The sequence below is a fragment of the Chaetodon auriga genome, chromosome 21, assembly GCF_051107435.1.
Source record: "Chaetodon auriga isolate fChaAug3 chromosome 21, fChaAug3.hap1, whole genome shotgun sequence".
Lineage (NCBI taxonomy): Eukaryota > Metazoa > Chordata > Actinopteri > Chaetodontiformes > Chaetodontidae > Chaetodon > Chaetodon auriga.
This window is the reverse complement of record NC_135094.1, coordinates 6,149,504-6,162,800: the sequence shown is the minus strand read 5'-3', so window position 1 is coordinate 6,162,800 and position 13,297 is coordinate 6,149,504. Positions and strand designations below refer to the sequence as shown.

The 13,297-nt window shown below is 43.1% G+C and overlaps 1 protein-coding gene across 4 annotated transcripts in view; it reads left to right on the top strand.

Moving 5' to 3' along the window:
• Nucleotides 1–68: 68 nt before the first annotated feature.
• scrib (scribble planar cell polarity protein) overlaps nucleotides 69–13,297 on the top strand; it is a 60,705-nt gene continuing 47,476 nt past the window's right edge. For all 4 annotated transcript variants that reach the window (XM_076761160.1, XM_076761159.1, XM_076761158.1 and 1 more), the window contains exon 1: nucleotides 69–1,114. In XM_076761160.1, the coding sequence (XP_076617275.1) occupies nucleotides 956–1,114 (159 nt within the window). In that variant the 5' untranslated portion in view covers nucleotides 69–955. The remainder of the gene's footprint in view (nucleotides 1,115–13,297) is intronic.

The window sequence follows — 13,297 nt, the reverse complement described above, 5'->3', positions numbered from 1 at the left end:
AACGTGTGGCCTCTGCTCCAGATCAAACCAAGCCCAGCCCCCCACACGCCAAACCGGCCTGCCTCGGCTCAACAAGGGGAGGGATGCGCGGCTGTTGCTGAAGCTCCTGCTTTCGCTGCTGGTATTTTACCCACGTCGCATTGAAGTAACCGTCACTGGGTAGTTTCTTTGACGTCTTTTGGGATGTTGCTACTACATAGAGTTGGCCTGTTAAGAAGGTGTTTTCGTAGCTCGCGTTATACTAGTGTTAGCTAACGGCAGCTAACCACAAAGGCGTTCAGTCAGTTACTAGCCGATGTTAGCTAACAATAACTAGCTCGCTAACAACACAGCCGGTGAGGACGAGCACATCTTCGCGCAGCCATACTCGGGTTAATCTCTGCTGACTCGCTCCGTACGCTATGTTAGCTGGTTTGTGGTAGCAATTTATCTGTAACCTAAGTCAAGTGGTTGTATTAGCAGCTGCCACTCATGACTAGGATACTTCAAGCAACGTCTCTGCATAGCTGGGTCGTTTGCTGCATGTTTTTCAGCTAACCACGGCAGAGCGTCGGTCTCATACAGGGATGGTGGCGGTAGCAAAACGAGCTAACGCTACTCCCTCTCTGTGAAGAAGTGAGTGAAAGAAGTGAGGGAACACTTCAGCCAAGCGGGAGTTCTCAGGTCTGTTTATGTTAATTGTAATTCCGGGGTGGATGACGCGGGGACCAACCTGACGACAACCCTTGAGCACGGCTGAACCGAAACTAGGAATATTGCGAACAGATCGAAGGGATTATTTTTGTGTCTCTAAGTGGATTTCGGCCTCCTGATCAGGATCGTCGTGGGAACACAGAAAGTGATTTGACATTGAGTGAGCCCACTTCTGCAAAATATCCTCTGTCCCGCCGACCTTCACCCTCCGATGCGGAGATTTCAGTAGCACCGGCAACCAAATCCCCCACGGCGGCCGGACATGCTGAAGTGTATCCCCCTGTGGCGCTGCAACCGCCACGTCGAGTCGGTGGACAAGCGGCACTGCAGCTTGCAGACTGTCCCTGATGAGATATTCCGCTACAGTCGCAGCCTGGAAGAGCTTCTCCTCGATGCCAACCAGCTCAAAGAGCTACCAAAGGTATGCAGGGTCCACAGACCAAGAACGCCAGCTCTCTGTGGTTATATGAGGGTCCTATGTTGTTTGTTGGGTTTAACTATGCCGAATTCCCTGTACCCCGACACACTTGCCCATAGTCGATGTTTAATTCATCTATTTGAAAAGCAAGGGTTACTGCCAGGTTACGTAAGCAGTGAAATAGCTTGCATGATATCACCTGCTCAGGTGCTTCCTTCTTAAAGTACCTCCCTCCTGCCTCCTTGGAAGTGGGTTTGGTTTTTGCCCCGCAGTGCTGTCACAGCATTAGATAATGAAAGCAAAAACGACCCTCTGTTTCAGCCATGCACCCCAGAGTGCATTTGTTTGTGCTTGCACCTATATCAGTGAATAACAGCAGTGTCCAACAATCTTGCATGGCAGTGTATTTCCAAGAACAGTGGAGCCTTACTGTACTTGAAAATGAGAAATTAAAGTGTGAAGATAAATGAACAAAGGTGGTGGGATGTTTATAGTCAGTCAAGATCTGCTGCTGCAGGGAGGATATGCTGCACGTTCAGAGGGACTAACCCTGACCAAAACAGCTGCCACACAAGATGTTGCCTGTAGTAATGGCATCAGTGGCCAGTTGGATTGGATGCAGTGTGGGAAGGCATGTGTGGAATGAATTGCAATGTCGTCCCCACCCACACACCTACTATTTGAAATATGACAAAAGTTCTCTTGGCCAAAGACTTTATTTTAAGGGGAGCAGGAGTGTTGTTAGTCTGTATTCCCCATAGCCCCCGAGAACTGTGGAACAAAGCACTTGCTTGCTCGACTTTCTCCTTGTTTTATTCAGTTCAAGGCATTGTTCATTTTCAGGACAAGGGACTGGTTGTGATTGTGATGGAGCAGGGAGTTTGTATGAATAGACTGGTCATTAGTACACATTGTCAGTCTCTCACATTTCATGGCTTTAGTTTAGTGGTGAAACTGACAAGTGAGACATTCACTAATGATGATTGTTAACACGTCAAGGTCAGCAGAGGCTGAAGTGTTGACAGGGCGGCATGTTACCTCCTGGGAATCACAACCAAATGAACTTTTTTAGTTCGTCCTGCAGCAATGGATATTTTTACATTTGTGTCTTTGAACAATTCCTCTGCTTTGACATGTTTTAGTTTTTACACACCACAAGAGTGCTTATTTTAGATCAGCCCTCCGTGAGTTTGATAAAAGATGGCCTTGTGCATAACTGCTTTTGGAACCCAAACTTGGCTACACGCTTTTGGCACAGATAGACAGAGAGCTACTCATAAAGGCACACGGAAAGTAGCTGCTGAATATTTAACCCGTCTTCAGTGTAATTGGGGCCTTTTCTTGACACAAAACTTGAAGCCTGCTTTGCTTGATGAGGCATACCTGCAGACAGACAGTGTGTTTCCACCACTTGGTTCATACTTGTCAGATATCCTCAGTGTACCTGGTGCATGGTCCTTGAAATACCGAGTGACGGACGGATACACCCAGATATTCCAGCGCAGACAGCTAACTGACACAGTCTCTCTGTGTGGTGCTGGCGTCAACCAGGAGACATAAATGCGTGGTGACAGAATGTCTCGTGTGGTCGCAGTGAATGCGTAGCGTGCAGACACAAAGCATATGGGCCCTCTCTGGTCCTCAGAGTCAGCGGGGCTTCAGCGAGGGAGCAGTGTGAGAGTTCAGGCCCATACAGGGTTGGGAACAAGGGCACTGACTGTATGATGAATTGCATTACCATAATGAGCTCATAAGTGAGTAAGAGTCTGAATGCCTTGATGCGTTTGTGCGCTCCTTCCTTGTCACTGTGTATTCAAGTCAGAGATGAGTCTGTGGACTTACTTGTCAGTCTTTGGCTATTTTTAGATGTCAGTCTAACATCCCGGGTCATTTTTGCTCATCAGTTCATCCCATGCATCTGTGAATGAGCCTGCCTTTCAACACTAACAGTATGGAGGAATGTGAATGAATTGTGACAAGCTTATTGACTACACCACCATTTACAGCATAGGCCACAGATGAAGAATAATCAGCTCAGAGCTATCACAAACTGTCACTTCTTTTAAAGGAAAGCTGGAACCTGACCTGGGACATGGTCACAAGCGTACAGACCAGTCAAGCAGGGTTATTTTCAGTCAGATAAATGTATGTGTGCAGTAACATTTGAAAGAATCAAACTATGACATGATAAAAACAGTCATTAAATTATTTTAAACACAGGAAACTGGTAACTTGTTTTACATTGATAATGAACGATTAAACAATTGTGATGGTCAGAGGTATTTAGTGTGGTCCTGCTGGGGCTGTATAGGTCTAGATCGTATCCGTAGGGGTTTAACATAGTGAACAGATGGAGATTTAGATGTCCTGATGGTTTTCTTAAGTTTGCAGTGACTCACCCCCACCACACCGCCCAGCAGTCTTAGATTATGCTCGCTGTGGTAATTAAGTTTACATGTGCTGCATCAAGAGCCGTTTTAGGTTTGCAAAATAAGAAGTTTAGATTTTCCGTTTTATGGTGAGATCTTATCCAGGAAGTGATCATACTACATGAAATAGTAGCATCTAGTATGACCTCTCTGCAAGGATTGAGTTTAGAGAACTTGTTAAGTAGGCAGCTGGTCAGGAATTCCCTTCATGCCCATACATCCTTAGCCCTTACTGCTACATTGCAGCTCTCTTTTTTTTATTGCACAATTACTATTCTCAGATAGCCCGCAACAGGCTTTTTGTTGTGCTGTTAGGACGTTTACTTTGTGAGTTTTAATGTACAGTAGTTTCACTAAGAAGGGGCGATGCTGAGCATCAAAAACCCGGACCATAAAGAGAAAATCTTGATCACTTTTTTTCAATTTGTATATATTGACCAATCTGTTTCTTATGTGTGAAACTTTTGTTTTAGTTTTTTTTGTCAGTTGTTGAAGAATTTCTTTCAGCTGCTTTGACAAACTAGCCCTGCCTCAAAGATCATGTTGAGGAAGAGGGGAATTATCTTTTTAGCCATACTCAAGTCCCATGACAGGTTACAAAGAAGTCCATTCAAGTCCAATTGCCCACCCCCCCATATCCAATATCGTGGCTCTTTGTGTCTCTTCTGTGCACTGCGCTGCCCCTGACCAGGCGTACATTAGGTCCACCAGCATATCATGACTGAAATGAACACTTTTAAGATTTGTCGTAGGTCACTTCACCAGCCGAAAAGCAGTCCCTTCTTGGAGGGACCAGGTGGGCTGCAGGTGCAGTAGAAAGCAGCCCAAATAGTGACTGTAACACATGTACACAGCTGAGCGTATCTACTTGTTCTTGTTTTTGCTTTTCCATTGTTGAAATAGGTAACAAATCCCTGATGATGGGTGTGTCCCCATCAGACTTTGCAAAACAGGTTTTAAGCGTGTTGTTCGAAGTATTATTACCAATAAGACCTTCCAGGCACACTTGATATGTTACAGTACAGATTTCCTGCCTCAGCACTTGCCACAACTAGAAATATGAGAACTGTAGCATCCAACAACTGGGCTGTGTGGAAATCTATAACTGCTATCAGAGACATGTCTGTGATTGACTGATTGCTCTTTCACTACTAATTTGAGGTCAGGTTTTGTCTGAAAAGGGAAAATGTAATGTGTAGATATTTTGTTGATTAAATTAAGGTGAACTATATGTGAATGATAAATAGGAAGGATGACTTTCTTTTTAGTGCTCAGCTGTCACCCGTGCCTTCTGTGTGTGTGTGCTAACAGATCTGTGGCTAAAGGGCAGATTAGGGCTTCACCCGGCCGTGAAAATGCCCCTCAGCACATCAGTTTTGACCCCCCCTTCATACACGCCAGTGCGTCTCAGTGTACGCTTCCTCTGGGATCTGCTTTTCTGCTGTTTGGGTCTCTTTCGAGCACATAAATGCACTGATAAAAATCTGAGTCTTTCTCTCTTGAGTCCCTTGTGCATGTTCAGCCTTGGGTCAAGAGAAGCCCAAATGAGGCCCCTTTTAGACCACCATTGTTTACCCACACTTGAATTGTCAAGTGCTTTATTTTTGTGTCCTTGTTATATAAGTCTTTATTATTATCCTAAGGGATATTGAAAAATGGCTTGGTCTAATTGAGAATGAATGGTGCTCCACCCATCTGCTGTGTATTTTCTAATTAAGGTGTGAAAGAAATGCAGTCTGGCTGGGCTTCAAAGCCGAGTTTAATGCTCACAGAGGGAAGTTTGTTTTAAAATCTAGGACATGTACACTTATCACTGTGTCCTTACAGTGTACTGTTGAATTCTGCGATCTGTCTCAGCTCTGTAGGAGAGCCCTGGTTTATCTCTCCCCAGTGACTGGCTGAACCAGGCTAAGACCAAAGATAAATTACACCTGCCACTGGCCTCTCTGCGGTAAAACCGCATCGTTCCTCTGGCTCAGCTCTTTCTCACTCTGTTGCTCTTTTCTTCCCTGCTTTGGTAAAGCTACGTTACTATTGCCCACAAAGTGTAAATGAATCTAAAGTATGAGTTGTTGTGTGAACACTTTGATTTCACGTCTCAGGCCAGACTCAGTTTCCTCAGTTTGTGGCTGTCATTGACCCTGTCCCCACCCTGCCTGTAAAGGACTACATCCGTGAAAAAACAGAAGTAGAGGTTTTTAAAAACTTTTGTAATCAGGCACACCCCCCACCCCCGCCATACAGGACTGGGCTGTATCACAGTCCCTGAAAAGTGGAAGAGATCCAGAATTAGTTAGGCCATGAAGAAACAGCAGCGTGAGAGATCTGAGGTTCTTTTTGATGTAAGAGCACATTCAGCAGGTTTCTTTGTCTGAGCTGATGACCAGCTGGTCTCACATCCTGCCTGCCCCCTCCCCCAATCTGGTGGGACAGAGGGGCAATGGGAGGGGTGTGTGTGAGTGAGAGAGTGAGCATGTAATGGTAGTGGTAGTGGGGGAGCATTTTATTCCGGAGATGGATTAACAGGAGAAGGGGAGGGGGCTCTGGCACCTACACTAGAGGAAGTGATTGGAGAGCTGAGCTGAGCTGAGCTCCACTGATCCCCAGTCCTCTGGGACTCTTGGTGCTGGGGCCATCCATCCATCCATCCATGAACACCGGAGTCTGGGCTGACATGCAGTGTCAGGTGGGAGAGGAGCAGTCAGAGAAGTGGTCACCGAGCTAACAGCCGGTCCCCCGGAGACTCCTGCACGGTGTGGATGGAGCTTCTGCTTTGCTCTGTCTGACAAGCACATACACACCCTTCCTCCTTGTTTCAAGTCATTTCTGAAAACAAAATGCCAAAAATAAGAAAAAAAATTCTGATCCTGGCTGCTCCAACGTAAAGATTTGCTCCTTTTCTCTTTTTCATATAATTGGAAATGTAATACCTTTTGGGAGTTAGGAGTTTTCATTGGACAACCTAAGCAATTTGAATGGCTCGAGTACTCAGTTTGAAAATGTGTGGCACACATTTTTCACTGCTCTTTCAAGAAGAAATTGGCAATTAGAAATAAAAGTTGGCAGATTAACAGATAGTGGAAGTAATAATTGGTTGCAAGCCTACTTGAGGTAGAGAAAAACTGCTCTACAGCTCACAGTCCTGTTATTATAATGTTGTTGGTTCCACCCTGTGTGGTCTTGTTGACTTTCACGTGTCATGTGACATGCGTCCAGTGATTCCCTGCTTTTCTTTTGGCAGTGTGATTTGGACCTAACACTCTGGCCTTGGTCACAGGCCTCAAAGGTAAACAAGGAGGCAAAGCTCCGGTGAATAATTGATGGCTGTGGTGGTGGTGGCAGCTGTTTGCGATAGGGGAGAGTCTGTGGCAGGGCTGCATGCCCTGCTGGAACATTGTGATAGGACGGGAGCTGTGTTTGCTACAGGCATTAAGTACACACATACACAGACACGCACACACATACACACACAAGATATGCAAGGTGACATTTTTTGGGGGGCTTTTTTGCCCCCACTGTACTTCTGTGTTGATTTCATCCTCTTGGCAGCCAGTGTTTGCAAACCTCAAAGGTAAAGGGCACAGTATCCAGGGAGTGGCACTCTTAAATCCTTATAAACACACAAACTAAAATGCAAAGCAAGAAGCAAACTTTATTGTGTGTCAGATCGGCTAAGTGGCTGGCTGCCACTTTTTGCATGAGCTGAATTCTCCTGCGGGTATTGAGAAGCAAATTCAGAGTTCATCTTGGTTGAGCAACATCAGCTTTGTCTTAAGTCACATCATTTTAGGGCTACAGCTAACATCTACATTATGATAACTGTTTGTTAGGTCAATAAAATGTCGGCCAATACTGAAAAGTCCTCATTCCAAGTCTAAAGTAATTTTGTATGACCGACTCTCAGATCCCCAAGATATCCAATTTACCACGTAATGGTAACACAAGTAAGAGGTTATTTCCCATCATGTTAACAGTACGGCTTGAGGGCATCTTGTGGCAGTTTGTTCTGTTTGAATGAAACTAACTGTGGAAATTCACAAAGAGGCCACTGCCGTCGATGACCACGTGAAGTTTGGTGTGGTTAAATTCAGCAATGACATTTTCTTTGGGATGGGATGCTGCTTCTGAACCTTTTGATCATACAGGAGCTCAGGAACTCCACTCTCAGTCACACAAATGGCCCTTTGAGGTTGATCTGTCAGGGTGCTGATGTCCCCGTAGGGGAAAAGGTCGCCCTGGATAGCATTAAAACCAACCACAAACAAATGCTGCCCTTTATCTGCTGGCCACACACGGTCATTGATGGCCCCTATCTATCACTATGAAACCTGATAGCCCTTACATCCTCCGCCTGGTGTGGTTCCTGAACCAGTGGCTTTGGATGGGTCACTGTCCCTCACCTTTAGCTCCCTTATCTCCATCCAATTTAGTATATACAGTAGAGCCTGTGTTTTACCACTCAACACAAATTCTGTTTTTAATATCCATTCAGCAGGAGTAGTGGGGTTGGGATTTAACCAATTAGCAACCACTTCATCTGCACAACAGCTACCACAACAGAGCCGTTCTGCTTTAATATGCATTTTGAAGCAGGTGGCCAGTTCAGAGTGAATTTCTGTTGGGGCTAGTCCCAGTGGCAGAGCTGTTTCAGGGCGCACACATAAAGCTCTGGTTTTATTTTTCTGTGGGGCAACTCAGGCACTCAGGCAGCGTCTAGGTCGGGGCCGGTCTGATTTGTTGACGCCTGTGTTTTTCTTGTTGATTCCTTTTTTGTTGGGAGCGTCTCTGCGAGCAGGAAGTGGGAATAATCAAGTTGAGCCGTGGAATGCCCTGTTTTTGTGAGACCATCTCCATTCTGGACATTGTTTTGTAGTGTATTTAGGGATCTTTAAGTCCAGGCTTAAAAAAAGGGAGGTTTGAGAAAAATCAGCTTATGTTTTATTGTTGTTTACTCCAGTGCACCCCTCCTTGCAAATCAGTGTTTCTGTTTTGTTCCCTTCTCCTCCCTTTCTCCCATATACACTCCCAGTTTTGTGATAAGTAATGTAAAGCACCTTGTTTCTCTGTAATCTCACAAGATGTGGCACCAACCCGTGAAGGAATGTTAAGCCCAAGAGCTCAAGAGTCATGATAAAGGAGTACAGTAATACACTCGTGGCTGCTGCAGTGTTTACTACTACGATGTCAGCGTCTGCACCACTTGAATACTCTTCACTAGGCTCACTATCTCACTGCCTGTCAGCTACAGGGCTCCAAAGTGCAAACATTTGGTTCCATTTGGGGAATATTTTTTCCCAACCCAGCCAATTTTGATTGATGATTGTCTCTAAACTACAATGTAGTGCATGTCTGAATTGCAGAGATGTTTTGTGGTCCAGTGAGAGCTGCTGTCTCTCTGCTTTAAACTATATAACTTCTGTTAAAACTGCTGCAAATGAACAATATATCAGCGTTCACAACCCAAAGTATAAATTTCTGAATTAAATCTCTTAGTGTATGTTTTGAATATACATGAAAAAGAAATGTCTCAGGTTGATGTTCATCTGTCTTGACTATGAGCTAATCTGGGAGCATTTTTAAAATGTTTATAATTAGTGATACTGAGAGCTTGCTTGTGGTTATGTTGAAAGGATTTCATGATACTTTTTCTGCACACATTTTCTGAAGACACTGGGGCAGCATATGAATTGCTGTGTGAGGCGGTCTCCAGCCAAGATATTGTTGCTATTCCTAAAAATGTAAGTGGGTCAGGGCCACCTGTGTGCAAAGCCTACGGTTCGGATTTGGGAGGATTTTTTTTTCAAATGTGAGGAACTTGGAAATTAACAATGATACACAGTCATGGTTGGTTAATTGGTCACTGAGCAAACACAATATAACACAGGTTGAATGTGTGGGTTGCGCCACATGACCAGTTTCAGGCTCCTAATAGAGGTGCTGATGGGTGAATGTTTGTATGTATGACGGAGAGAATAGATGAGAAAGATCAATAGAAAGCACTGCAGGGTTCTTTGGAGACAACAAAGCACTGCACACGCATGTATGTGTCATGCTCATGCCAGCGACAAATAACAAATGAAACAGTAACGGGTCTGTAGAAAAGAAGATGGCAGCAGTGCGTGTCCACTAAGGGTGCATGTGTGTGTGCACATCATTGTGTCTGTCAGTCGCCCCCCAAGCACATCTATTCATCTCCAGTGCAGCAAGAATGCCCTCATTTTCTGCTCACCATTTTTTTCACGTGAATATGTTTTATTCTCGGCTCTTAACAATTTCCTTTGCCTTTTCTTGATGCTGATGTCTTTGCTTGTAAGTCAGTTGACATGGTCTCAACAGAACAGCCAAATCTGATGACTGATTCAGCAAGTGTTGACACTTAGGGTATTGTTTATAGTAAAAGGTCAGTTATTTTAACTCGAGGAATTGCACCAATTCACAATACAACTCTTTGTGTCCATTCTCTTTGCTTTATTCTCCCACCAGACAGCTTTATAATAATAATAATTCTTCATTCACCGTGGTGTGAGAGTTCGGTCAAACATCACAAAACCACATTTAGGTTCCACGGGAACATTACAGAAACCCCATAAGTCTGAAATCCTGTCTTAGTTTATGATGGCATTTAGGATTTAACATGTTTCCTAACTGCATTTAGGAAAAATCCTTCTCCTTAATCCTTAAATCTTATCTCAGGACAGGAATTGATCTATTACAGGGCCATCCTAACTGAAGATTTTCCTAAGTTAGGATGGCACAGACCCTGTCCTGAATTCAAAATAGATACCAAAAATGGCAGCACCGCTGTTGTTAGGGCTGTATGGCAACGACTGTGAACATGGAGAACAACATTACAACTGAAATATTATGATTGAAAGATAATGAGAGTAGGAATAATAATTGGCATTATTGGGAAGAAAACGTCCTAGAAAGGTGATGTTTTCTCTCCTCCACTAGCACAATTAATGCCTCTGACTCATTGAAGCTAAAACTGAACGCCCGTCTTTTCTTCTTCATTACGGCAAAGTAGCTAGCCAGTAGCAAGTGTAGCGAGACAGACATTGATATTATATTTTAATCAAGAATGCAGGTAATCTCATGTACGTTCTAAACACAGATACAGGCATGACAGGACGGGTGATGACTGAAGTATCAAGTTTTAGATTTCTTAAGATAAGTTAAGAGGTCGGAGATAGGATAGGACACAGCCATGAATTTCAGTCTGTAATAGTCCTTGAAGCTTAAGTTAAGATTAGAGAGACTTAAACTTTACTTTATTAATCCCAATGTGGGAAATTCTATTGTTGCAGCAGCAGGTTAAACATACACATAAACATAAAATATCTACAAAAAGGAAGAATAAGGATGAGAATAAAACTAAGAGAAAATAATGTTCTTAAAGAATATAACTAAGTATTTAAACTTTTTTGGACAAGCAGTTAGGAAATGTTCCTGTAATGATGCACCTAAATACAAAAAAACAGGATTCTTTTTGAGTTTAGGGTTGAACTTCTCTGTGCTTCGTAGTCTTTAATTAAAAAAAAGATTTGATTAGAATTTAATAATATGATAATTTTACTGCTGTTTTGATGAACTCAATTTTAAGCAGCTTGCTTTGCTGAAGTATGAAACATTTGGCAAAACTTGCGAGGTTTGGTGCGCACTGTGTAATTAACTCAGCATAGCTGTATTTGCACTGCAGCACGTGACATCCGAGGAAACACAGGCATGCCTGGAATCTCCAGGAGTTTGCCCTGCCCTCTGGAAGCTGCACTGACTCCCCTTGCTCGCTCTTACTCACACACACATGAACTTTACTCATTGCACATTCCTGTTAGTGCAGCCCACACACACAGGCACTAAGACAAACACAGAAGCATGCATGATACACATGCACGTTTTGCTTCGGTCGAATTCTCAAGCTAATGGAGCTTAATTTCGACCCATCCCCCCTTGTTAAATATGAGCCTCCACTCATTCTGGAAGTGTTTTAATTAAGCTAGCCCATGAACTTCTGGGACTTAAAACGCAAATGGGAATACTGAGAAGGAGCTTAACAGAAAGTGTTGAAGACTCACTGAGCTACCTGTATCGTTCTAATGTTTTTTCAGGTCTCAGTGAGATATTTCAGCTCATTTAGGGAACATGGGCACTGTCAAATTGATGTTTAGGCATAAACTGGCAGTGCTTTCAGATTGGCTGGGTTGATATTAGCTTATTGCAGATATTGCTGATCAGTGTAGATGTTACCAAAAAAGCAACAAGAAGTTGCAGGACAGAGATGCCACTGATATATTTAATGTAGTTTAGAAACAGTGATGCCGTTACACAGTATGCCTGTCCTAAAATTAAAAATTTTAACTGCAAAATGTCCTGCTCAGTGTTGTATTTATTACAGATTGTTAAAAGTGAGTGGACATGTTTCTGTCTTACTTCACCTTTTCTTTGATTTATTTCCAAAAGCTAAAACGATTGCAGTAGCATGCAAAGTTTTAATAAGACAAATTATACAAGTTTAAATGTTGGAGTCAGGTGCACAACTTTGTAGTTATCAGCCTCAGCTTGTTTGATCTGTGATCACTGTGTGTGTTTCTGCTTATAGTCTTGGCTTTCACTCCTGGAGCTTTGCTCCATCAGCTACAAGTTCTCACCATTTGTAACTTGTGGTTGCGAGCAGAACCTTTTATATTCCCCATTTTTTTATAACTGTGGTGGGGCTATATGGCAAAAATATGATCCCAATATTTTTTTTCCCATATTGATCTATGTCTGTGTTTGTCACAATATATCATTTTGTAATGCTGCCATCTTGAAGAGTATTCAGACAATGACTGAAACCTGAAAAAATCAAGGGGTTCATTAGTTACACTTGACAATCTCTACTAGCATAAAAAATAATAGAATAATAATCTAATCTCTGTGTAAACATGGCTCTGTTAGGAAATATTTTATGATAAATGAATATAATGAATAACATTGAAACTTCACAAACATGCTTTATCTGCCTTGACAAAACAATTCAAGTTAGCTTGTTTACTTATTACAGTAATGGTGAGGTCACTGGGATGGTACCTTTCAGGGGAAGGAAAAGATTTGTTGTGTTTCAGCACTTCAGCATAGAGTATGGCTTTGTAAAACAAACCGGGTGTAGATTAAGAGGGTGCTAACAGAGTTAACTGTGGATGTGCAAGTTTGTGTTCTGCTTGTTTTACAGCTTTTTAATTGTCTCCCTTTTGTTGTACCGATGGATAATGAGCAGTGAGCATTGTTGTCCTAGGCTCTGCTCTGAAGTTACACTGCTGTACACTGTCTGTGTGTTAGGAGCTCAGCCACACCCTCCGCAAACAGCAGGCAGCAACGCAGAGACGTACAGGCAGCCAACGCATTGGCTGCTGTCGCTTTCATCTCTGCTGTGTGATAGGTTGTTAGATCTATCCATATGGAGTAAAAAATATCTAAAGTTGATCATTATTACCAACATGAATTTTATCACAATCCCATGTAGAGATTGTTTTATCACCCAGCCTGAAACTGACAGCTCAATGGTGAACTAGATCCCACACATCATAATCACTTCTATTTAATTTTACATATCTGATAGCAAGGGCTTGCATACTGCAGGAGGAATGCTCGGACAGGCTGCAGGTTATATATTGTCACATGTTAGTCTGTGAGCAGTGATCGTTTGTGTGTGACATTTCCTGCAGCTCAGCAGTCCCATCGGCTCTTTTGAGCACAGACACGTCAGGTAAGGTCAAGG